Source organism: Vidua chalybeata, chromosome 4 (assembly GCF_026979565.1).
Source record: "Vidua chalybeata isolate OUT-0048 chromosome 4, bVidCha1 merged haplotype, whole genome shotgun sequence".
Taxonomy (NCBI): Eukaryota; Metazoa; Chordata; class Aves; order Passeriformes; family Viduidae; genus Vidua; species Vidua chalybeata.
The window spans coordinates 31,533,505-31,560,215 of NC_071533.1; the positions used below are offsets into that span (position 1 = coordinate 31,533,505).

The 26,711-nt window shown below is 37.4% G+C and overlaps 1 protein-coding gene across 5 annotated transcripts in view; it reads left to right on the forward strand.

The window, feature by feature from the left end:
- GRIA2 (glutamate ionotropic receptor AMPA type subunit 2) overlaps positions 1–26,711 on the forward strand; it is an 88,952-nt gene that overhangs the window by 28,946 nt on the left and 33,295 nt on the right. For all 5 annotated transcript variants that reach the window (XM_053940104.1, XM_053940100.1, XM_053940101.1 and 2 more), the window contains exons 3-6: positions 11,068–11,307; positions 15,429–15,625; positions 19,811–19,864; positions 22,061–22,222. In XM_053940104.1, coding sequence (XP_053796079.1) covers positions 11,068–11,307; positions 15,429–15,625; positions 19,811–19,864; positions 22,061–22,222 — 653 coding nt within the window. The remainder of the gene's footprint in view (positions 1–11,067; positions 11,308–15,428; positions 15,626–19,810; positions 19,865–22,060; positions 22,223–26,711) is intronic.

Below are 26,711 nucleotides of genomic sequence, written 5' to 3' on the forward strand. Positions count from 1 at the left end.
AAAAAGTTTGAAAATTTTAATGCATTTTGAAGTGCATGAAGTTATTGAAGATTAAAGCAATGGACAAAGAAGAGGCAAGGAATGTTCATACTATGTTAGCAATGCATGCTTATTTTACTTTATCATTTTAAAGCTCTCCTTGCTGCTTTATTATTCAATAAATTCTTCTCTTAATTAAATAAGTCATATAATCAGGACAAACAGCTGTTCTCTAGAGTGACCTAATTAAGAGGATCTTACTGCTTTTCTGATTTGTATTGCTAATAATGTTTATTAAATGCTCTTTGAATACTTCCCAAATAAATGATGTTTCTCTTACTTCTACAGTCATTGAAAAATAGGGCACGCAGATAGGAAGGTGTGTGATGTGACTACTGGACCATTTCTAAATACAAATAAAGCCTGACAAATTAGGTTACCAGCTGATTATCCCAATGAGTGTCATAAATCTGCAAGATGTTGCAGAAGTTAGACTATGGCTGGAAGCACTGCTAAAATGTCTCCAAAATAACCACATGAAGCCATCCTTTGCTGTAGGTCAGTGTTTTAGGCTGGAACAATACAGGTGGCAGAGATCCATCATTATTCCTATGAGGAGTAGAAGCTGTTAGACCTGTGACAGCATAGGAAATTGTCTTTATTACTGTTACTTTTAGTCATGAGTTTGTGTGAGATATTCCTCTCAGCAGTTATGCCAAAATTTTTTGTTAGATAATTTACTTACAAGTCAGGTTCAGCTGTCTGGAGGGAGGAGAGCTTAGGCTGGGTGTGACAGGCTGTAGTACAGCTGTGTGCTGCAGTGCTGGCCATGCTAGAGTGGCAAGGCATAGGCTGGCCTGTGCAGGGTGAAGGAAATATGCTCCCAGCTGCATCATTTCAGAGAGAGATATGTAAGCAATAAACAGGACTAAACTGACTTTCTCAGAATAAGATGTGTGGCAGGTCAGTAGTGGCCAGTTGGAAAATCACATTTTATTCCTTTAAAATGTGATATGGAGCCTTCTTCAGAAGTCATAGATCACTTTCATATCTTCTGCCTCATTAAATCCTCTTTATTCCTTACAGCAGTTTCCTTAAGATTTGTTCCAGATTTATTTATTTTATCCTTACGAGGTAACCTCAGAGTCTTTTCTCATAGCTATTCCCATCCTTCTAACAGGGGAACTCTGTGCTGAAAACACACTTCCTTTTAGATGGTGTTAGACAATCTGTTCAGGAGTGATGGTTGGTCCTTTTAGCTCAATTAAAGAAAAACAAGTTGATAAATTGAATCCAAATCTGTCAACATTTTAACAAGAAGGACTTTGCCTACCAAGTTAATTTTATCTCTTTCCAAATTTTTCAAAGACACAATGACATTTTCTTGGGAACTGGAATATGATTAGTTTAATGAAATGTAGAAATGGGATGCTTCCAGCAATGCTGATTAAGGAGAAGAGGAGATGATGAGTATTCTGTTGTATATAATATTTCTGGTTTGAAAATATGTGTGAAAATGGTTATGCTAAAAATGGAGAATTACATTTTTAGTTGGGATAAATTATATTTGCTCTGTTAAATTCAGTAGAGTTATGCAGATTGAACAAAGCAAGCCTGGCCCTGAAATAGATGACTTCTCCATAACTTGCACTGTTGCTCCAAAAAGCCCGTAGCCTCTTCTTAGGTTTGATTATTTGCTTCTACATCTAGGAGGTAACACTTTGTTGGGCACTCCAAATTCTGTATTACTGCAAGGTTGTAATTCTTGGAAAAGGTAGAAATAAAATCAGAAAGTCAGCCAGGCATATTTGCAAGGTAAGTTCTTAGATTTGAAGGAAATTGATTGACTTCAAGTTTGTATAATCAAATGGAAACAGAATGTTTTTATTTGGGATGGCAGGAGGAGAGAAAGAAGGGAGGCAGGGGACAGAAGCTTCCTGAAGACTATCTGGATTTTGGAGACAAGATGAAGTTATATTTCTGTTATTTAATAGCATTCCCAGGTTGCTATATTTGGGGTTCAGGAAACATTACATCTCCTTCGGCTGGAGAAAATGGAGATTTGGACAAATACACTAGGATCCTAACAGTAAAGAATTGTGTAATACTTTTGTGCAATATGAACTTTTTTCTCTTCTTTCACAAGGAGACTTGCATTTTAATTTTATTCTAGGAATCTTAGTTGATTCATAAGAACATAATAGTTTTAACATTGTTTGTAATTACAAACAGTGTCTGTAATGATTTTCTTTGCATCATGGTAATGGTCCTAGCAATGAAAAAGATTTTCAAATGCTGTACAGTGCACAGCCAAACACTATGTAATAGAGTGCAACTGTCATTGGAACAGACTGTTTTTCTGACCTGTTGTTTCATTGTGAACATGATGTTTATTTACCACCTTCATTATTGCAGCATTAGCATATAGAGAAGCTGTGCCTATCATCATGTACTTTCCTAACAGATGGCTACTAACTTCTTGAAGGCTTTTTTGTGCTCGCTTAAAATATCCCATATTGGCATAAAGTTTCTTTCCTCAGTGTGAAGTATGATTGGCCAGTTGAAATAGATTAATCTGCCTCTCCTCTGGCTTTTGAGCTTGTTTTCTACTGCAGCAAACCAGGTTTTGAGTCTAATTTTACAAAATGATCAAAGCTGCTTTTGCTAGTAACAAGGTGTGGAAAGTTCCATTCAGTTGCATAATCTCTGAGCAAACAGTTCAGGTTGTAGCAATGACTGAAGATGGCATTTCTGCCAGGAAAGGTGCAAAAAAAAATCGTTTGTATCTGCTCCACCAGAATTGTCCTCTACAGACATGCCAGCCTCAGGACTGAAATTCTTCCTTTTTCAATCTCTGAAAATTTCCCTAGTCAGCACTGTGAAAAACTAAGCCCCCCCATTCTGATACAGACTGATAGCTTGTGAACTCACTGTCTGTCACTGTAAGTCACATTTTGTGCATTAATGCTGAGTGTACAGGTGAGGGGGATCATTGCTGAAGTATTTACGAGCTCCACATCATTCTTTGTGTGTGAGCTCAATATTCAATGATCAGCTTTCCCAAGGAGGTCTGGTATGTTTTGGGGTTTTCTTAGCCACATGTATGAACAATCTGCAAAGAGGAAAATACACACTTTAGGTCAGTATTGAATGGCTATCATTTTGGGCAGATTTTCTTAAATGCTTAACATAAGATAAAGCTCCACATTTATCAGGGCTGGAATTAAAATTTGCAGAGATAAAAGGTAAGGTCTTTTCAGTGCAATTCAGTGTTTTGTTATCCAGAAGTATAGCATATCTTTAGTTCTGATTGCCATTGAATTTTTTTAATTGGCATTGATTGCCTCTCAACTTTGGTAAAGGGTATGTTGGAATTTTAAAATACCAGCTTTTATTTGGGTTCTGTGCCCTATGTTTTATTGACTACTACCATAAAGCTTTGGTCTGTTGTCTTTCAGTTATTATGCTCTTCCTTGGACCTTTGGGAACTGTTTTCTTCCCTATTTCAGTTAGCCTACCATGGCCTTTAGGAAAAAATATTTCTATCTCAGGTTGTTCTGCTTAAAACATACTTTTTCATGGTCCTAAATATCCCTCTGGATGGACTTGGGTGATTCCTTATGCCTTATTCGATCTTCCTGAGGGAAAGTTTATGTGTAGGAGATAATTGTAGCATCTGAATGGGTAAAATAGACCGCGCCGACTATATCTATAATATTAGCTGAAAAAAAATTTAGTCTAGGCAAGTGTATGCAATATGCAGTCTGCTGTGCTGCAGTTTTTGTAACGGCTTTGGAAGCAATCCATACTGGTTTTTATTTTCACACTGATTTTTTGATACAGTTTCAATCATATGTGAATTCTTTCTTTTCTCTGTGGTTCCTGCTTATTTTTTGTTCTGTCTGTTGTTCCTTTCCACTGTCTGCTTATTCATAACATGGTCTTTCAGAAGCTGAAATGATTGTGTAAACTGAGTATTCAGTTTCTACATCTTGTTCCTGACTACTTGCGATTCATCTATCAACTTTTCAAACCAACGAGTGTTTCCTTTGTGTTTTGGTTTCTTTTGGAGAGGCAGTGCTTGACTCTTTCTTTATACTTATGTTATAGTTTCTTTCTCATACAAGTGAGAGAATAATTATTCCATTGTGTGTGATTAAATTATTGCACTGAATACTTATTTCCCTATGCTAATATTAAAACAGTTTTGCTAACACTAATAATAAACCAAGGTTTTACAATAAAATAATATATAAAGCCACATTAATACTGGACAGCATGTGAAATCTAAGCACCAAATGGCAAATACTTTCTCATTTTAAATTTTCGTCTTTGGACAGAAACCAATTGTCAAAATTCTCATAAATAAAAATTCAGAAGTATGTCAAGAGTCATGATACCAGTGTTTGAAAATTTACCTGTGAGCAGGTAGCATTAGACATTTGTTTCAGTAAGTAATTAGCACTTTGCTAGTTTTCTTTTTACAATTTGAATGTAAAGAATTATTAGGTTCATTACTTTCCCTTTGGAGAATACTGAAGGAAGAAAATTTTGGCTTAGGAGAACTTTATCAGAAAATTTCTAAGCATATGTTTTGAAATCCAACTTTTTCCACATTAAATCATGTGATTTAATGATTCAGTTCTGCAACTGAAGACAAACAAACTGTCATTCCTTCACTGGATTCACTTCACTGTGTAAAGCTTAGCATATTTGTAATGCATTTGTATTTGTAATTTGCAAGTGTTCTCTTTACTTGACACTTCCTGAGCTTTGGGTTTAGGATGATCATCACAGAAATATATTCTATATGATGAGAGGCAAAGAGTATATAGTGCTGTATTTCTTTGTTTCTGAAGAACCATTATTACCACAGTGGTAAATATCAGGTTTTCCTGCTTATAGAGTTCATTGACGAAACAGAGCAGTGAAATGGAGAAAGTGGAAAAGAGAGAAAGGTATAAGTGGCAAAAAGGAGTTCTAAGAAGCAGCAGATGTAGACAACAATGTAAGAGTTTAAGAATGGAGCAAGCAGTTTTGGCCACCCTCTGACAGGGCACCTATTTCTCATTGCAAGCTTAAGCTTAATTTTGTTGTTGCACAAATCTGGCCCCTAACTTTTGGAATAAAAGTCTAGGGCACCTTTTTAGTGCTCTGGAAAACAAAGGCAAGCTAGGTTTGTGCCTGGCTATATTTGTAGAACAAGAAGTCAAATATAAAACACATAAACCTTAACTATAACAAAACCTTCTGGGAATTGTTTCTTCTCAAGAATCTTTATTTACCCTGCTTCTTGGAATTCACAGTTATTTGCCATTCTAGGAGAATCTCTTTAGAAAGAGATTAGAATCGAGCTTACTATATTCTTCCCCTCTTGTTGCTAAGTAAGCTATAGACTATTTCTGAAAAGGATCCCATGAAGCCAAAAAACCCCAATTCATAAGGAGAGCTTGAAAGAAATGAATCCTGGCCATTGGGTCTAATGTCATTAATGAAACAGATCTTTCATATTTCAATGGCTTATGAGTCCTAATCATCATGACTTTCTTTTTTTTACTCTAATAATTGTGAACAGCTTGTGATTCACCGTTATAAAACTAATGTCTTCCAGCAATAGCAACATGACTGTAGATTTAGTCTGAAGTGGGAATCCTGCCAGAAACAATTGCAGTTTCTGCATTATCTGCTGGGTCACCATTTTATTTGGAAATACCGTCCATTCTTTTCCTTTCTGCTCCTAAAAGACACAAAAAAAACCCCTAAGAATTGCAAGAATTTGTCTTTAGACAAAGTCTAAATGCTTATTTGTAGCGTGTTTTTATTACATAGCATAGATGCCTGCCCACATACCTTTAGTGGAATTTCACACAGAAAAGCACAGCACTGAGGTTTTTCTGTGTGACATTGTGACACTGATCACTGGTGATGAAAATTTATTTTTACCTGGATTATAGTTGGGCCTGATTTTTCTGGCTGACCCAGATGTGAGTTATGTCCATATTTGAAGATTTGTGTTAGAGACATTTTTATCTCACATTAGGGGAGCCTTGGTTGAATTAAATGAGACATTGTATCTGTTTTGCAGGTTTCATAATATAAAATGTTTTTGCTTTTACCATATTATTTGTTGGGATTGTTTACCCTGTGTGTGTGTAATTCAGCTTCTAAACTGCAGCTCCTTTAGGTACTTAGACCTGCAGTGACTTGACTTTCCCAGCTGGAGGTGGTGCTCTTTATTTGTCTTTCACTTTGTGCAGGAGAGGAGATCACAATTCCAGTTTTACCAGCCTTCCCCAGAAGAAGACACTTGTATATAAGGACTGATGATTTATCAGGTATAGAGACTATTAAACAGAGAGTTGTTCACTGTGTTAATCCAAGAGTGCTGTATTTAAGTAAGTCGTGATGAGAGATGGTATGTGATGAGAGTTTGCACCTTGTCAGGGAGGATGTTCAGTTTGAAAGAATAGGAATTGTCTTCTGAAGAGAGTAGAGTGGCTGCATGTTTGTGTCACTGAAGAGGTACAGTGGAGCATAGGCCAGCAGTATTTACAGGTCTGTCCTGTGGGTGGAAGGTGGAATAACACCTTTTTCCCTGTCATGGTGTATCCCTACCAGCTGCTAAGCACTCACAGCCACTCATTCTCTCCTCTGTCCCTAGCATAAAGAGAAGATAGGAAGAGCAAAAGTGAGAAAACTCATGGGTCAAGGTAAAGGCCTCTAGTGTCAGAAAGGTGTGGAAGATGGGCGATGATTCTAAAAAGGCATCACCTATGGTTTTCAAATTTTCTGCTTGTTGGCTGCTGCAGGAAACATTGTTCCATCTGTGCCTAAAATCGCTGACTGGTGATGGAAGAAAAGCAGTGTGACAGGAGAAATGCATCCTAGGTGTTGGCAGTAGTGACATAAAATATTTTTATTTTTCAGTGGTCCTTTGATAAGACTGTTGTTGTCTCTGTCATTTTATATGGTTTAATTCAGAAGGTCACAGTAGTGTACAAGTAAGAGTGTTTGCAAAATTCTCATCCAGAAATCCAGAAGTAAACTGATGCTCTATTTTTATGTACATTTTTGAAGGTGAGTTATGAGGTATTAATGCCTTTATTGTAGCAAGTTCAGATGGTATTTAGCCTTCACTGCATATGGGAAACAATTATTCATGAGTGTGTGGGGAGGTAGTGAGTTGGTTTTGCCTCAGCAAGAGCATAATGATGTGGAATAGAACAAGGAGTTCCAGTAACTTAAACAGTAAAGCTATTCAGAAAATTCACAGCCTTTTTCAGATATCTTTGTCCAACATGACACAGCGGCCCAGAGACAGGGCTCTGGTGGGAACATGCTCCCAACAGGTGTTGGGCTGGAGGATGGAGCCTGATCTTACCAGTACTGGCCAGCAGCAGCGAGCACTCCTGTGGGAGGTGTGCCTGGGTAGGGGAGCTCCTCTGTGCTCAGTGACAGAGTTCTGGGAGGTGAGCGGGTTGAAGAGTAGCAGGGAGAGAGAGAGGGACCAAAAGCTACCTGCTTTCCCTGACAAGGCTGGACAGGCAGACATTTCATGACAAAAAGGATTCCCTTTCCTCTCTCTGCCTGGGTGAGCACAGTGACTTAAGGGATAGCAGGCAGTGGTGATGGGTTCCTACCTGGTGTAGCTGGTGTGTCTCCTCTGTGGCTGCCCCATCTTCCCATAACAGGTATGATGCTCTGCAAGGGAAACTGAACAATAACAAGCACACTGGTTCATCCAGCATAGAGGTGTTGCTGAGGTTGGCCTATGCTCTGCATCAAAACTTCTTCCATAAAGAAAAAAGATGGGTCATTTCCATAAGAGAGTCCCTTCTGAAGGGAACAGAAGGCACCTTATGCCAATGAGCCCTGCCTCCTTGGGGCTTGGGTTAAAGATATGAAGAGAAACCTTCTTGCCCTGAATACTGCCTTTGATTGTTTATCCTTGATTGATTTTTTCAATCTGTAATTAAGTTGTCACAAGAAGTCTGAGGAAGTCCCTGAAGACTGTCCCGAGTCCTTGAAGTCTCTCTGAGAGCAACCTGAGACTTCAGGGACTTGCGACAACTGGTAGAGGGATCAGGAGCACAAGTGGCGTTTTCCTCTATCCTTTCAGGTGTAGAGAAGATGAGGGAAGAAACAGAAAAAAACAGCAAGCCAGCAGATTAATACCTGCCTCTAAGCCTGGCGTCATCACTAGAATTTTGATTTTTGGGGGTTTTTTTGGTCATGGGTCAGTTGACTTGACATCAGGTCTGCTAGGACTGTGGCGGTCCTGTTGTCTGGAAATTAGCAAAGGTTACACCCATCTATAAGAGCTAGAAGGATAACCTTGCCTGTCAGCCAAACCTTGGTGCTTGGTAAGGTCATCTTAATGCTCTCACAAGGCACATGCGGGTCAAACAGGTGATCAGGGTCAGCCAGCACAGATTTGTGAAAGGCATGTTCTGCTCATCCAGCCTGATCTCCTTCTATGGCAAGACAACCCTCTTGGTGGGTGAGGGAAAGGCTGTGAATCTTGTCTACCTGGCTTTAGTAAAACCATTTTGCACAGCATTATCCTGGAGAAACTGACTGCTTATCGCTTGGAGGAGTAAAAAGCTGGCTGGATGGTCAGGCCCAGAGAGCAGTGATGCATGGAGTTCCAGCTGGCAGCCAGTCACAAGTGATGTCTCCCAGGACACAGTGTTGAGGCCAGCCCTGTTTGATGTACTTATCAACCATCTGGATGAGAGGATCAAGTGCACCCTTGGTCAGTTTGCAGAGGACACCAAGTTGGGTGGGCATGTTGGTCTGCTGGAGGGTTGGAAGGCTCCACAGAGGGATCTGCACAGGCTGGATTGATGTGCCAAGGCCAATTTTATGAGGTTCAACAAGGCCAAATGCCAGGCCCTGCACTTGGCTCACAACAACCCCATGTAGCACTACAGGCTGGAGGAAGAGCAGCTGGAAAGCTGCCCCATGGAAAAGGACCTGGGAGTGCTGGTCAACAGCAGCTGAACATGATCCAGTGTGTGCCCAGGTGGCCAAGAAGACCAATGGCATCCTGGCCTGGATTATCAATAGAGTGGCCAGCAGGACCAGGGCAGTGATCATCCTCCTGTACTCACACTGGTGAGGCCGCACCTCAAATCCTGTGTCCAGTTCTGGGCCCCATAATAGAGGAAGGACATTGAGGGGCTGGAGCGAGTCCAGAGAAGGGAAGTGGACCTGGGGAAGGGTCTGGAAGGGTCACAAGTCTTGTGAGTACCAATTGGAGAACCTGGGGATATTTAGCGTGGGGCAAAGGATTCTCAGGGGAGATCTTATCACTCTCTACAACTGCCTGGAAGGAGGGTGTAGCAATGTGGAAGTTGGTCTGCTCTCAGATAACAAGCAACAGAAGAGGAAATGACCTCAAGTTAGGATAGAGGATATTTAGACTGGATATTAGGAAAAATTTCTTCATGAGAGGGGTTGAGAGGCATTGGAACAATTGTCCCAGGGAAGCTGTTGAGTAACTATCATGGATGTCTTTAAAAGATGTTGAGGTGTTGCACTTGGGGACATGGTTTAGTGACAGACATTGCAGTGCTGAGTTAGTGGTTGGACTCTGATCTTAAAGGTCTTTTCCACTCAAAACAATTCTATGATTCTGTAACGGTTTGTAGTTAGAATGGAAAAGGTTTGACCATCTTGTACGCTAGCCCTGTAAAACTGCAGCATCCTTTTATAAAGAGGTGTTACTCATCAAGTTTTTTAATCACTTGTATTTTCTCACCTGAGTCGAAATTCTGACCTAATTAAAGTTAATAGGTGAAAACTTAAAACTGGCAGACTCAGAATTTCACTCATTCTGTTTAGGTGCTTTTAATTGGAGTAGACGAATAATTAGGGCGTGAGTGATGAGTGGTAGCATTGATACATAGGCAAAGCCATGGAAAGAAGATAGCAATCAGAAGTAACAGGCATAAAGGGATAATATTTATTTTTAAAAAAGAAACAGAATTTTAAAAATAAAGATACAATAACTTTGAAAGATAAAAATATATTATTAGTTCAAATCTAGAAAATTCTAAAAATAAACCAACTTATTTTTGCCCTTATATGAATTATATTCAAGGATTAGTGCACTAAATGGCTGGGCAAAATTAGCATCAATTACACTGTGATTTCTATCTATAAGCAGGTCAGGTGTCTGTCTCTAGAAGAATGTGTCTTGTTCAAGGTGACTCTGCAAACCAAAGAATGCATAAGTGATAAGTGTGAATTAATCAGAGATTAATATCTCCTTCTTTTACCCTGGGTTTAGAACTTAGGCACTAGTATACCCTGCAGTCTCAAAGAAAAGAATAGCCCAGAAGAGCCAGCTCTTTTGCACAGGCTGTCGTGGTCAGTCACATTCATCAACTGGCTTGAATTGTCTCCAGATAAAAAGTGAATGATCAGCATGTTATTTACACCTATGAGGTTATTCTTCCTGCAACATGACCGCAAGTGTCATCCAGAAGGACCAGCTTTTGCTGAGTCCTGCAAAGCAGGAATTAAAATAATGCTTTGATACATGAGGGTTTTAAAGCAAATGGACTTCTTACTGCTCTTGATAGATTTGGGTTTAGTCTTGGCTTTGTGTTTCCACAACTGGAAAGTTATTTAAAGTATTTTGTTGAAAGCTCAGTGAGTCTTAACCTCAGAGGCCGTTTATTTTTAACATGACAAAGCATTATCTATTTCCATAATGGCTATGTGTGGTCACAATGTCTCATTTTTTGAATTGCAACTGCCATTGATGTCTGTCATCACTGCTCTTTACAACATAAATTGAATTTAAGAATACGTTGGTGTGTTTTATTTCTGCATTTATCATCTAGGAGTGTGTACCACTGATACTTTTTTTTTTTTTTGGTTTTTTCGAGTGTAGGTTTTATATTACTGATTGATAATGCTAACAAATTATCTCCATAGCAGAGTATTACATTTTTTGCCTGATATTTGTGATCAGATACTTTTCAGACATACATTTCTCATAAATATATACATTATAGAGTTTTCAATAATTTTTTAAAATAAATTCTCTCACTAATTTTCTGTCTTTCTTCTTTCTAGTCTGCTCCCAGTTTTCAAGAGGAGTCTTTGCTATTTTTGGATTCTATGACAAGAAGTCTGTAAATACCATAACATCCTTCTGTGGGACTCTTCATGTCTCCTTCATAACTCCCAGCTTCCCAACAGATGGAACCCATCCCTTTGTCATTCAGATGAGACCTGACCTCAAGGGAGCTCTTCTTAGCTTGATCGAATACTATCAGTGGACCAAGTTTGCCTATTTGTATGACAGTGACAGAGGTAAGGTGTGGCACTTTTTACCTGCACCCTATTTGGCAGATGTATCTTGTTGAAATCTGGAATTCATATTAGATAAGTAAATAACGGAAGAAATATTTACCTCCAACAAGTGTAAGTGTAATTGAATCAAGTGTTTCTTTCATTTAGAAATGAACTTTTGGGACAAAACCAAAATTGTTTAAATGAGAATGAAATTTTTATGGTATGCATTAATAGAATTGCAAGCTGTTAAGCTTAAGATTAGTCACATGCTGTAAAACACTTTCTATGTAAAGTTTTTTTCTTTTTTTTGTTAAAGAAACATCTAAGGAGAAAAAAAAACTAAGCATGAATGGCTGTCTGCTACCACAGATTCACTCCACGTTTGCAAAATCTGTAGTTGGGCACCAAGCAAGCAATGAATCTTGGATGCAGTCAGTTCCTAGACTGCTTTTGGTATCGAGTTCCTCGCCTCTGTTGAGCTTAGATTTTACTGTTGATGTTGATAAACCCAAAGGCATTGCTCAGGATCAATTAACTCCACCATACAGCCTTCTCATGCCCTTATATGGCTGTAGTAGAAATAATGTAACAGTATATGAACTTGAAAATGTCACTGGCAAATTGTGGTATGTCAGTTAGTTTTCTAAGAAGCTGCTTTATCCAGAAAAGATGGAGTTTTTGATTGCTTTTTCTGGAATTCCGTTATTATCATTCTGTTTTCAGGTTGTCCTCACCTAATAGTCCTTGGCTAACTTTCTTCTATTCTTGCCTGGTCCTGTTCCCTTTAAAGAGGCTATTTTGTGGCTTTCCTGCATGTTCATTGGTCAGAGTTAAATATTAAATGCATTTTAAATTATAAAATGCTAATAGAGTTAAAGCATGGTTATACCACTCCATGGTTTTTTGAGTAATGGGGTGACTTTAAATTCCCTGCATTCTGATGCCATTTTATACATGATGTTCAGAAACTGAAGGGGTCTCCTCAAGAGAGTTCTGTATCACTTTTGTAAGCATTCCAGTTAGAAGAACTAATCCTACGTGTGTAGCCTCCAAAGGTAATGTCACATGGAACAATGAATGCTAAGCTCATTTCTCTGGCAATTCCTTTTCAAATTCACGTTAGAATCAGAAATGTTCACTGTCTTTTTAGAAAGGACAGAGATGTAAAACTACTTTCTCAGACAGTACTCTGTCAATCATCTAGTGGTGGGCAGAATGTGACCTGCATGTGATTTATATTTAGGAAATACTGAAAAACACCTAGTTCTTGTGAGCTGCACTGTCTGGATCTGACCAGGAATAACAGTATCAGATTGTTCTTTCTACCACCCTTTGGTTCTTCCTTGTTTTCTTACCTCTTGGTTTTAATTGTGGCAAGGCACCCCAGTGACAGCAAAGCATGAAGCTCCTACCTTTATGTTGAGTAAATAGTTGCTCCTCAGTGCTCCCCACAGATTGCATGAGGTCAGCCTGCAGAGTCAAGCAGTTTGTAGCCAGCTACATTGACATCAAATCCCAGATACACGAGTCCACAGTTCCTTTAAGCACTTCTGCCTGTTACTGTACTGACAGTGATGTATATTTAAGGAATGATATAGAATTGAAGATGTTTCCACCTTCAGGAGTGAGATAAAAAAGGCAAAGAGACTTACTCTTCATGGAAACTATGAAGGCTAATAATTAGTTTGATGACTTATTCCTAAAGATTTGTTTATTGCTGGTGTTAGAGCACTTCTGTGTTTAGGGACTGAAGTACAGGGTAATTTGCTGTCATTCCTGTCCATAAGAAGTGAGGCCATTCAGTATATGTGTGCCCAAGCTTTTACTGTCTTAATACAATAGTTATTCTCATGTAATGTGGAGTAGTCTCCTTTACCATCCTTAGATCCTCTCTGCCATTACTAACACTAAGTTTTGGAAAAAGTAGTAGCATTATTATAAGATTCTATCTGTAAAAGAATTGCTGAGTTATTCAATCTCTCTTCCATCTTCCTTTTCAAAGCTTACTGCTTTAAAAGTTTGTCTCATGATAACCAAAAGAGGTTCAGGACATGAGTTGTCCAGGCAAAAGTGCTCACGCAGCTTAAAAAATAGCAATTGAAGTTGCTGGAGTTTTCTCCTCTGCATTCTCCCACTTTAGTTACTACTCTCTAGAAAATTTAGCTTTCACAAAAGTTTTGCTGCAAATGCTTTCTGTTTGGTTGTTTTGGTTTTGTTTGTGATTTTGCACCATGTTATTGCTATCAGAATAAGCTAAGCTGTATGGGGATGACAAATCTGCCACAAAAAGAAAAAAAGGCAAGCAATCCAGGCAGCCATTTGATATCTATGCAGAGAGTACATCAAGAAAAGAGAAACCCTGGGAAAAACAGAAGATGAGAGGAATAAAATATAGGAACCCTTTGCAATGGATGGTATTAGCATTAATAGTCCTTATTAATTTGTGCCTAGTTGGGATTGTTTAATTCAGAGGAAATTTAGACAGGTTGGAGGACCTGAAATCTGCTCAATGAGATTTGAAACAATTATTCAGAATGAATGGCTTCATTTTGGCTTTGTCTTTTTTTAAAATTTTAATTCATCATTTCAAGCAGTATTTTGAGGTTTAAACATACTTTAGTGCTTTTCAGTGTTTTAAGATGCTCCCTGCATCTCTCAGTTTGCTTACATTACTAATCTTTCCCTTTTAACACAAGTTGTCCAGATTCATCTTTAGGATTTGAAATAGTTTATATGTATTGCTGAACTAGTAATCTGTGATTTTAAAATAAATATTCATTACATGACATACAAAACTTAATATCAGTCTTTCTTAAAGAGACTTGGCAAACCAGAATTATATAAGATAATAATTCAATTTATGCTATTGGAAGCCTGCCATTTTCTGCCTTTGCTGATGACCAGTCTTGTGTAGTGCTGTATGTCATTACCATTTTCACTGATGAAGATGAATTGCAAAACACTGACCAATCTTAATTTAATATTATACCTACAGACTGTGAAACAGATTAATTCTTAGTGCTCTCCTTCTATGTTTATGGATATAACTACTATTATTTCTCATGAGAGTTATACCTGAAGCTGCCTTTACATACCACATCAGTATTTGTCTCAAAATGACTCCTGATGTTTGGTGGTTTCAGGAGAGAAGAATGTGCAAAAATGTCAATTCACTTATAAGAAAGTCCAATTATTTTTTTTTTCCAGTAATAGTATCTGGCTAAAAATTGCTCTCTAAAATAATGTAGAAATCTCTGGTAGGAATTCAAACATGATAAGTCTCATTCTTGTACTACTGGAAGTCATTACATTTTAGTTTTTATATAGCAGGAATTAATTTCCAGCAGTAATTTTCATGTATCTCTACTATGTTAGCTCATCCCTAAAAATTAAAATCTGTCAAGTAAAATCTTCAGTGGTTTTACAGTATATTGTAGGCAGTTGCATCTGTACAAGTGTTACAGCTTCCTATCAGGAACTTGCCAAATTTACGGGATGGAAGGAAACTTCTCTGCGCTGCTTGTAGGTGTTAGCATTGAGCCTGCTTATCTATATGGAAAAATATATCTCAGCACCTCTTTCATAATCAGGCTGACTGTGGGCAGCAGAAATAATAAATCCATTACCATCAATGCAGAACATGGGAATTCTGCCATAGACTTCAGTGAGGTCTGGGTTTAAATACAGTTCTGCTCAAGTGCTGGGAGCAAAACCTGTTCAATAGCTGTTGTTTAAGCAGCTGATCCTTTAATAAGGCTGATCCTTTTTTTAATAAGTGGCTGATCCTTTTGCTGTAATTGGATCACTCCTCTCCTAGAAGATCTCTTTCCTGCTATGTGGAATTCCAGCAGTGGATCAGTGAAAACAGCGAAATCCAATTCTGAAGAAGATTGGGCCAAAGCCAAAGTCTGCACTTAAAAGGCTTTACCTTGATGCCTTGCAGTGATGCAAATGGAAATTTCATGCAATAATAATTGATTTGGCCCACATAAATTTTAGTTTCTGATTTCTACCTACTTGTGACAGGTCAAACAAGTTACAGATCTTAAATAAGTGATCGCACAAATCACGTTGTAGAAGCTTGTTAATTCCTGAAGCTTTGTCAGTCTTATCTTCTGTTTTCTCCTGTGCTTCACTAGGCTTATCAACGTTGCAAGCTGTGCTGGATTCTGCTGCTGAAAAAAAATGGCAAGTGACTGCTATCAATGTAGGAAATATTAACAATGAGAGAAAAGATGAAACTTACCGTTCACTGTTTCAAGATTTAGAGGTAAAAAAGGAAAGACGAGTGATTTTGGACTGTGAACGTGATAAAGTCAACGACATTGTTGATCAGGTTTGCTATCCTCCTTTCTTCAGTGACAGCAGTTAGCAGTATTCTATAAGTAAATGTAATGAGTTCATTTGTTTTGATGGTATTTTTGTGATTGTTATGAGTCATTTGGCAGTGACAAGTTTGTATTGAGGACCGCATATGTGCCAGGGAGAAAGTGAACATACAAATCCTATAATCCCTCCCTTTGCTCAAAGGCAAGATAATTCTATCTGGATGATCCTGTGTAGTTTTCTATCCTGGTTATTTAAAGTAAAAACAGTAATTTACAAAATACCTTGTTCAGACTATTTTACAGCCCAAGTACTGTATTATACATAGTTGATACACTATTATATCTGGTCCAGTATAGGTAGTTATGTCTAAGGATTAGTTCTTTTTACATGTAGAAGGTATTTTCTCCCTCTAATGCATTTTCTGGGAACCTTTTATGTCTAGGGAAGACTGTATCACAGCTTCTCTTATTTAATGCCCTTTGAAATTCGTGTTTTGAAGCTCTTTGTCATTTGTACTTTCCTTGCTTGTCTCTTCATTTTGTGTCACTCTTAAAGTGTGTTAACCAAAATTGGATGCTGTTTTTCATATCTAATGCCTCCTGAGCTTTAAAAAGAACAGCAAAATCAGTCTTCTCTCCATGCAAATTATTTGCCAAAATAACTTTTTTTAAAAAAATGTTCTTTTAAGCAACATTATCACAGTGCTCTGATTCAAATTACTGCATTACTTTTAAATCTACCACTTCAGTCCTAGAGTCTAGGAAGTTCTTACTGGCTCTCTACCTTCCTATTTTTCATGCATGCAGAGCACAATGGAAAATTGTAAGGATAGTTCCCTGTTGGCTTGAGCTTCATCATGTGAGACTGTGCAGCATCAGTAGGGATGTATCATCAGAGTATGGATGTATTTGTTGGAAGGTTTTTTGAAGGGCTTGTTATTTTGGTCTTTGTTTTGAAGGTCGTTATATTTTGAAGAGGCTCAGACAATGAACAGTGTCCTTAATGCAGTACATTGTGTTTGTGTGTTTTATTTGGAATTCATATCCCTTAAGCTCTTTTTCTAATTTTCAAGATAAATTTGAATTTGATCCTGTTCTCAAGAGCATTTGATCTCTGAGAGTGTGATCTCTCCATCATCTGCAGTATTTCAAAATCATATTTTCTGACTTATCAATGTCAACAAATGTACAATGTAGAGCAATGTTTGACATAAGTAGTCCTTATAGGTCCTTTTCAGTTGGTTCTGTGAGGCTTTTTAAACGGTTCTTTATGTACCTTACAGTGACTTTTTGTCTTGTTCATGTCTCTTGTGAGTTTCTAATGATGTCCTACAGGACAATCACCTTCTTAGTCTCAAGATATGTCACATCTTGCTGTTTCCTTATCAGGCCAGAGAAAAGAAAGATACTGCTTTGAAATATTTTGATCTTGACAAGAGTATTTTTAGCAATTATCTTACTATCCTATACATTCTTTTTAAAATAAGTATGTAATATTCATTATAATTTCTGATATAAGACTTTGGCTGACTGTAATTTTATTTAATTTCACCTTTTAGCCACTTTTTATAGACAAGAACCCTCTTTACCCTTCAGTTACCACTCATTTTTACAGTCTTTGTTTCATAATAGACCTATTTTCGTCTTTGTCTGCTTCTTATTTTGATTGCAGTTCTGGGATATTTTTCTTGCCCTAGTTGCACTTTGATGGATTCTGCCTTTTTTAGACCCTGAGAGTTTCTCAGTTTATCCCCACAGACTTGTGCTACTCCTCAAACACACAGCTGGCTAAGCTTTTGTTTCTGCTGTTTTGATTTGCAAATCATTAAGAATCCTAGATAACTGAAACAGCCTCACAGGTCAGTTAATACAACTCTAGTTAGTTGTTCTCCTCTAAATAGTTTACTGCTATACCCTGGAATATGATCTCTTAAACTGTTTGCAGCTATTCCAAATGGGTTTAGTCTTGGAATTCTCTTCACAAGATAGTCTAGTTGTTTCTGCACTTTGGTCTGGTTTTTAAGTTCATTATCCTTACGCTCAGTAACTTCCCTTCCTTACATTTAAAGGTAAACCCACTTTCTATTTCTCGAGTAGCCTAAAAGAAAGTCTAACTAACTGATTCTCTAATAATTTTCTCCTTCTCTTAAAATTAAATGCTGAGCAATGGATTTCTTGGCCTGTGAGTATGCCTGTGAGTGTGTTCTTCTGATTTTCTTTTCTAATAGCAGTGTACTTTAGGTCTTGCTTTGCTACCAGATTTATTTTTTGAAAAATTATTTTAATTCCTGCCCTGAAAAAAGCCCTCAGAAATTTCCTTCATTTCATGAGGATGCCTGAAGTAGACACATCATATCAGTGTCCCTTTTTCTATGTATTTTTACTGTAAGAAATGCAACAGGCTTTCTGTTAATCAGATTTTCCTTGAATGCCTAAGTATTTGCATTGCTCGATATATAAAGGAACAACTTCTTCACTTCCTTCCTTGCTTTCTATTGTTGAACAAATCTTTCATTTTAGTGCTTTGATTGAACCTGCAAATATTTTAAACTGAGGTGACAGTCTCAGGTACACCCAGTTACGCTTTGTAGCCCTTGGATCTTTGTATAAGTACAAAATGTATTTGCAAAGTCACTTCATCATTCTTGGTTTTTTGTCTCATGTTATGGTTTCTCTTCAGATTTCAATGATTCATTTAAGTTGAAAAATATTTCAGTTCCCCAGCTCTCCTCAGACTAGTTTATATTCCTCTTCTCTGATCTGGTGAGGCTGTGTTACCATGCTCTTCATTATATGGCTTCTGCCTCTTCACAGGCAGCTTCCTTTGCAGAATCTCATTTCACCCTGATAGCACCCTTTGGGCAACTCTGTAATTACTGCCACTACTTGTCTATCCCTGCTAGAGAAGGTCCTCTGAACTGCTGAATAGCTTTTGTGTGTGCACAGCTCCCTCATCATGGCTTTTGGTACTACCACTGAATTTTCTTAGTTTTAACTGGCAGCATCCTTAGTGTTCATATGGACAAGTGGCAAGTTATAGCAAGCTGGGTTAATGAAAGAGTACCCAGTGGCAGCTAGAGCAGAGTTACTGAGCATTGTTCCAAAGGCTTGCAGCTACTGGTTGTCTTCTCAGATACCAGTGATGGAGAAATATTTCATACAGAAAAGCTTTTCTATTTGGTCTAAATGAAATTTCTTTGGAAGTAGCAACTACATAAAAATACACCTGAAAAATATTTAGTTTTTAAAAAGTATTTAGTTTTAAGTAGTCTGATCCAAGTAATTGTTTTGGGATAGTTAAATTCATATATCATATATATATTGACCTCAAAAGAGAAACAATTTAATTACTTCCATGGCCTGTGTAATGTGATCCCTCTCAGTCTCAAACTCTAGTAAAGTAAAATCAGCGTTAAAACTGCTTTCAGTTATATTTCTGTAACTTCATTAAACCAAGTATGTGGAATGTTGTCCACTAGTACCCTGATATAAGTTTCAGGATACCTAGTCTGACTAGTTTAGTTATATGTTAAATGAGGAAATGAATGAGTCATCCTCTCAATTTAAGTTCATTGTTCTCAATGTTCAAAAGATGGAATAAACCTCTAGATTCCTCTTGTCAAGCACGTCCTTCCTCTGGAGAAGTGCTTAGCTTCACAATGCAAACTTCCCCATGCAGACAGTCTTAATTAGGCTCATTTGAGAGAAGAATCCATGCTACAGGTCTGCCAGCAGAGACTGTTGAGAAACCACCAGCTGGCTTTGAGGGAGATTATGAGGAAGACTTAGGGCAATAAACAATCTGAACTTTACAAGGCTTCCTCATAATTCATTAATGTCAGTGGGCAGAATCTAGCAGGAGTCTGTGAGGCACAGTGTTTCTAGCACGTGATGCCTGCTCTCTCCTGGCTGGTTGTGCCTTAATACACACCATAGTAATTAGCATTCAGCTCCTGTGTCTGGAGGGACTCTCCCTCGTGGGACTTGGACTTAAATGTGGCTAATTTCTACCAGCAAAGAGTATGTTCAGTGGCGCATTAAGTAAAATAAAGGATAAAGCATCACACAAACTTAGTATCATATACCACAAAGCTCTTAACTAGCTTTTACATCATATTGCATTTTGTACCTTTCAAGTCTTTGTATACCAGGTGAACATTCTCCATTATGGGGGTATTTCTTCTTTTTTACAGGTTATCACAATTGGTAAACATGTTAAAGGATACCACTATATCATTGCAAATCTGGTAAGCATTCTTAGTGTTTAAAATACCTGTATTGCTCATTTGACTGTTTGTGGAAGCACATCAACTAGTATTTTGTTTTGAATACATCTGAGAAAACAGAAAAAAAAACTAGATGCCTTTATCCTTGCAAAATTCATGCATGTGTTGCGATGATATTTGTTTATTGGCTGAGTTATTTCAGGCTTTAAATGCCTCTTATCATATTCCCATCAACAGGAATGAAGGTTGCTCAGCATCTTCAATAGAACTTCTCTTTTTCTACATACTTTAGAAAAAGAGGGTATCTTTATCATGTGATGATAGATTCATTCAGCCAAATGATGATTTCTCTCTCACAACTTTTAAACTACTTTAGAATCAGGGTTCTCATGTTTCATTCTGCTAGACTAGAGAGTCTCAGATTTCCATATTTCATCCCTCAGATTGGCTGGGTGATCAGTCTGAATTCATGTTTTATTGAACTTAGGTGATCAGACTGTATAGCTAATAGTGTTCCTGCAGGGAAAGTTCAGAAAACTCACTAAATTCTGTCAAGGTAATTTTTTTTTAAATTGTGTCTATAGGTGAAGGGCCATTTTACTGATATTAAAGTCTATAAACACTCACTTACTGAAGCTAGGGGAACTAATGCAGGTTCCTTTTGTGCTAGAGCAAATTCTGCATGCTCAAATCTCAGTTATCCTGTTCATTGCTTCTTGATCTGTGATAGTGTTTGATATAAATTCCAGCAGGGCCCAGAGTGCCCCAATTGACACTGTCTTCCATAGTGCTTTGAGGAGCCTGAGGAAACAGAAGGAGCATGGTGTGTCTCTGGCACTTGAGGCATAACCCCTGTCTCCTCCCAGCCTTTGATGGAAACACTTCCCCCTCCAGGCAGGCAGTGCTCTGAAGAGTCATGTGGGTGCCATTGTGTGAAGAAGCATTTTGCTTTAAAGGCCTCTTTAAAAGCTGGACACTGGGGTTTCATTCTTATATCTTAATAACTAATTTTTGGATAAAGAAGTTGAGGTGCTGATATTCACAAAGCAGGCATAAAAATCTTACAATATGTGAGAAATTATCTGTTAGACATCTGTGGTTTGCATTGCAAATGTTGGATAAACAGTATTTTGTATCTTAAGGGAAATTTTAGAAAATGTGAATTTCATTATGTTAACTGGTTGCTATTTTAGCTATTGCTTTAAATTTGTAACAGTAAGTCCATAATATCTAAGAACTACTGAATCTTAAGTTTTAAAGCTGTTTAATATAATGTATAAAGTCTTTATAGAAGTGATTTTAAAAACTTGGTTTTCTCTGTCAGAAGGAAAACTTATCTAGCATTTGAATCATATTACTGAATCCACCTGCTTTCTTCTTTTTGGACTGTAGTAATATTCTCCTCCAGTCTGATCAGTCATTCAAGAAATGTATCTATTTTGAAAATTAAAACATGCTGATAGAAGAGGTTTGAATATACAATGAATGTTCCTGTTCAACTGTCAAGTTACATGATCCGTGTAGAAGTGTCTGTATTAGCAGGCAACAGCACATGAAGATCATTAATACACAACAATTAGAGAGCATCTAGTATAGCAATTGTAGCAACTTATGTTAGTGTGGTTTGAATTTGCTGCTTCTTTTTGTATTCACTCACAACATCCATCTGTAATGAAGTGTCTGACATCATTATTTCATGTAAATGCATTTTTATGGTTATTTGGGTGACGTTAAATCACAGAAAACAGAACACAAGAACTTTTTGTAAGAATGAGAAGTAGCTCTTTATGTCAGAGAGAGGAGGCAGTGGAGATGGTAAGTCATTCCACATGATTTAGAGTTCCTAAAAACGAGGATACAGCTGTGGCTGTAAGTATTCCTACCTAAAACTTGCTTGCCTGTTACTCATGTGTGGTGTTCCCTTTCTCACTTAAGTGGTCCCCTTGAAATTAACAGGATGTTTAGGATGGCATGGACAGGTCCACTCAGCTCTTGCTCTGTACAAAAATGTTTGTCTAGTGGGCAGCAAGAAGCATTGCTGGCTGATGGAGATGATGACTTAATCCTGGCAGCCCAGGATTTAAGCTGGATCCAGTTTGAGGAAAATGTTGGCTTACTGCTCTGCAGTAGAGGTCACATGGTAACTCTTTCTTTTTATACTCTGTTGAGATAACTGCCAAAACTATTAAAATAACAGACAATTTTTTCTGTGCTCAGGGATTTACTGATGGAGATTTGTCAAAAATTCAGTTTGGAGGAGCTAATGTCTCAGGATTTCAGATAGTTGACTATGATGATCCTGTGGTGTCAAAATTTATACAACGTTGGTCAACACTGGAGGAGAAAGAATATCCTGGTGCACACACTAGTACAATCAAGGTATGTCTTATGTTTTTTTTAACTCCACTAGACGTACAGGAAGTGAAGGGTTTTGAATAGAAATGCAAGAGACAGAGAAAGCCCTTGAAAATCAATAGTCCCAACACAATTTTATATTTCTCTGGGGTACTTTTAACATTCTCTGTCATAGGACTGATTGAGCAAAGATGCTACACTCTTAAAAATGTTCAAGACAATTTTTTCTTGTGTCACTGTAAATCTGTGCCTGGCAGCTTATTAGGTAATTGGTTTAGGTATGATGATAGATTAACTAGATCTACTGACTTCTTTTGATTTTTCTTTTTCTCTGTTTTGAAATGTTTCTCTTTCTCTGTATTTTGAAATATTTAAAGACAAATATTAATCATGCTTCTGGGGAGCACAGATTTAGCACTTTTTTGATGTAACATAATAACCCAAAGAAATGTTTACACAGTTCCTTAGAGACAGATGCCTAAGTCCTACAAAGACTTACAAAATTAAATTCTATGCCTGACGTACAGGATTGTGGTCTGGTTTCAGGCCTGCATGATATATGATGTAACACTGGGCAGGTGGTTTCACTTTTTTACCTCAGCTTTACTTCTGGATAAGCCTAGGGTAATAGTACCTTCTCACTTTCTCTAACTGTCATGAGGATCAGTTAGTTGCTGCAAGATATGAAAAAGAATAATTCAATTTTAATGTTAGATAATTTTTGTTTTAAGTAATACAATTGGAATTTTTAATAAGAACATCTTCTTAAATAGCTCTAAAAGAAAAAAAAAAAGTTGCAAATGTTCTAGCCATAACTTTTTTTATGCTATGGTTTGAATATGAAGCCTGTTCTTAATTTATAATGAAATTAATAAAAAGTTCAGCATGGAAGGAAGAACCATTTTTTTTCAAAGGCCTGGTAGAAAAGTGTTGTCACAGAAAAGTCCTTTAAAACACACAACCTTATTTTTAATTAAAAAATAATATAGATTCCTTTTTTATGAGGCCAAGTTTGGTGATAACTTAGTCAAAGTGATTTTTTTCTGTGGTTATTTTTGTAGTTTAAAATCTTTATGACAGAGGTAGTGAATTTCTTACTTGATGTTTGCAAAAGTAAACTGGAGTCTGTGTCAGGTCTTTAGGTACATTTGTATTATAGATGTGTAGTATATGTGATCCGTATTGCTCTCATTTAGGAAAAAGGGAAGGGATGTGGCTGTGGAGAATTAAAAGAATCCTTTTATCTCTCTGATTCTTGAGTGACCAAATCTACCTACATATTCATGTTGCAGAATCATAGTCTGGAAGTAATAATAGAGAAATACATAAAACATATGACTATAGTGAAGAACTCAAACTGAAACCAAGATGCAGTTTTTTTCAATGATGGAAAAATAAATGGGTGAGACACATAAGGTCTCTGATGTTACTTACACTGGGGGGAAATTACATGTGTGTTTGATAACATGAAGTGGTTACAATGTTGTATTAAAGCACTAAAATCTCTAACTCTGTTACAGGTATTCCCTTTATTTCCTCCATGATAAATCCTTTTAATTCTAGTAGAAATTGAAAGAGTTGAAGGAGAGTATTTGCAATATCTTCTGCTTTTGAGATTTATTTTGTTATGGATAGGAAAAGTAAAGCATCTTGAATTTCATTAATTTAGAACACTTTTTAAATTAGTTTAAAAGGTCGACCTCTCATCCTTTTTATATTGTTTGCTCAAGATATATATAGAACTGCACTGATACTCACTCAAGAAATTGAGACCTATGTTAGATTATCAGCTAACTTATAAATGCTAGAGGTATTGGTGGTGAGGAAAGTGTGGATGTATATTGCAATATTTGGTGACATTGATTGTATCAGTGACTGTATTTCTTTGTGTAGCTTTCTATCTCTTGCCCTTATACACATATTACTTGTCATTTGTGCTTGTCATTACAAGTAGGGTTAGAGATAGGTCACATTTTGTTCCCACCCTTGAGGGAGCTAGAGGCAGGGCAGAATTGTAGAAATCATGGAAACAGGGCAAGAAAGGTCTTTGAGCAGTCAGTCACCTGTCTGTCCTCCTTGCCTGAAGTCAGAATCAGATAAACCTGTGCAGTTCCTCTGAGTAGTGATTTCACAGCTCCTCCAAGCATCTATTTTAGCACCTAAATGATCTTGGTTTTGGCTTTTGTCTAACCTTAATCAGCCTTTATATCACCTAAACCATTACTCCTTTATATGTTTCTAATGGCTGTGAGAGGGTTCTGCTTTTTCATTGTCCTCCTGTATTTGAAAATGGCTGCCACCCTTTCTGCCTTGATTTCCTCCCTGAAAAACAAAATAATACCTTTTTCTTATGAATTTTCTGCTCTCAGATCCTGTTTGTCATTTTGCTCTGGAACCTTTCTATTTGGTACCTCTTTGAAATGCCAGACTGACTACTGCAACACATCTGAGTGCTATGCTGAGGAAATGGAAATAATGGCTTCATGTGTCTCAGAGACAGAACTCATTTCAAGGGGTTCTTTTGTATTAGTTTCTTTTTACTTTTTTTTTTCCTCTCCTTACTACGCAGGACACTAGTGAGATGTATTTCTCGTGGAATAGATGCTAACAACCAAATCTTTTTCTGCATTACTTTCTTGTGCTGCTGCTGATTTACATGGGCTCATACCATATCTGTCCACTTAATCATTTAAGTACAGGCTTTTTTCATCAACTTGTGATGAATTGCATGTCTTACCTGTCTTTGTGAGCATTTCATTCCTTCTTATATTGTTATTCTAGCTGTGTTACCCTCTGCTTCTGTATAAACATCTAGATTACTGAGCAGGTTAATGCACACTGGTCTCCCACTTGTCCCTTAAGTGATCTTACAAATAACTTTTCTCCCCTTTTGATTTTGAGGCAGTTGTCCAAATTGCCAGAGCTGATAAATGAACTTTTGCTCCCTGTCCCATGGAATCTAGGAAAGCCTTGCTGCAGATTCTGTATGAAACAGATAGGAAGGCTGAAAAGAGCCCTGCATCATCAGTATAGAAATGAGAGGTGGTTAATGCCCCTAACAGGTAATATTATCTCTGGGATTGTAAATGTTCTATCATTGCAGACAAAAACATTGCAACTCTGTTGTATTGTCTTCCTTTTGTAATCCAAAAGTAAGTGTACATTCATTTCACATTACAAAATGCAAGTCAATGGACTATGACTGAGCTGATAAGACATATCACAGCATCCAAGTAGAGTCCTGAAAATAAAGACACTCTTTCTAAGAAAAAGTGCATTTCAAAGGAACAAGCTCTTCAAGAAAGAAGAGCATTGCTAAAAGCCTCTTCCACAGATGCCCAGAAGAGAATCTGTATCAAATTGCTTTAAAAATGTATCTTTACAATTGATAAAATATTAATTATAAAAAATTGCTGTCTTAGGACATAGATGAGAAAAGACACTGATCTCATTTGTTGCTGCACTGTACCTGTACTGCTAAAAGCATAAGTTTTATAGATTAAGTGTGGATATTCTCAGCTCAGTCAGAAAGAAAGAGAAAAGTTTTCTAACCAGGCGAGAGCCTGGAAAGCAGTTGGGAAAGAATGTAAATAATTCTCTAATCTATCTTGTTATTCACATTGTTTATAGATATGTCCTGCCACTGTGCCTCATTCACTGCACACCAATGGTGTGACATGTTTTTACTCTAAGACCAATGAAATTAGTCTTCTCGATGTTCTCTATATATAGAGCAGTACATTTGAAATAAAGAGAGTTCATTCTCTTTGCCTTCTAACTTGGAGTCTTTCATTCCCATCCTGCTCAACAGTGACAATTAAGCAGGATGCTTAAAACGAGTGCTTTGCAGACTTTTTTAAAGAATATTTTTGCATCTTTCAAAATTAACGCTGGTACATGGTTTACTTCAAATTAAATTTAAAACATTTCTGTTGTAACCAAGGCTGTTACCAGTCTATGATGCAGTTCTAGAAGAGTTAATGTGTAGATCTTGAAACATAGAGTTGAGCATCCTGGCTAATTTTTTGTCAAGTCGCAAAAAGAAAAAGAAAATGTTTAATTTTATAAAGGCCTAATAATAACAAGTTGAAATTTTCTTTTGATTTAGTATTGTGTATTTACAAATTCTGAGCCTTAATGTTCTTCCAGGCTGTTATATTTAAGGCAAGCTTCTTGATATTGTGGAAGGACACTGAAGGACAGCACATCCGTTCATGTCCAACTGCTCCAATTAGCTAATCTGATTTAACCCATTCTCTCGAGGGGCAGCCTTTGGTCTATTTGCCAAAAGAAACTCAATCAGTATCTCTTGAAGGCAAGTGAGACATAAGTTGTATTGCCTTTGTGTGGCAGGGTTTTGGTAGAAGGGGACCACAGGGGCAGCTTTTGTGAGAAGCTTCTGGAACCTTCTCCCATGTCCTGTGAAGTCAATACCAGCTGGTTCCAAGACTGACCCTCTGCTGGCCAAAGCCAAACTCGTCAGTGAAGGTGGTGGTGCCTCTGATAACACATT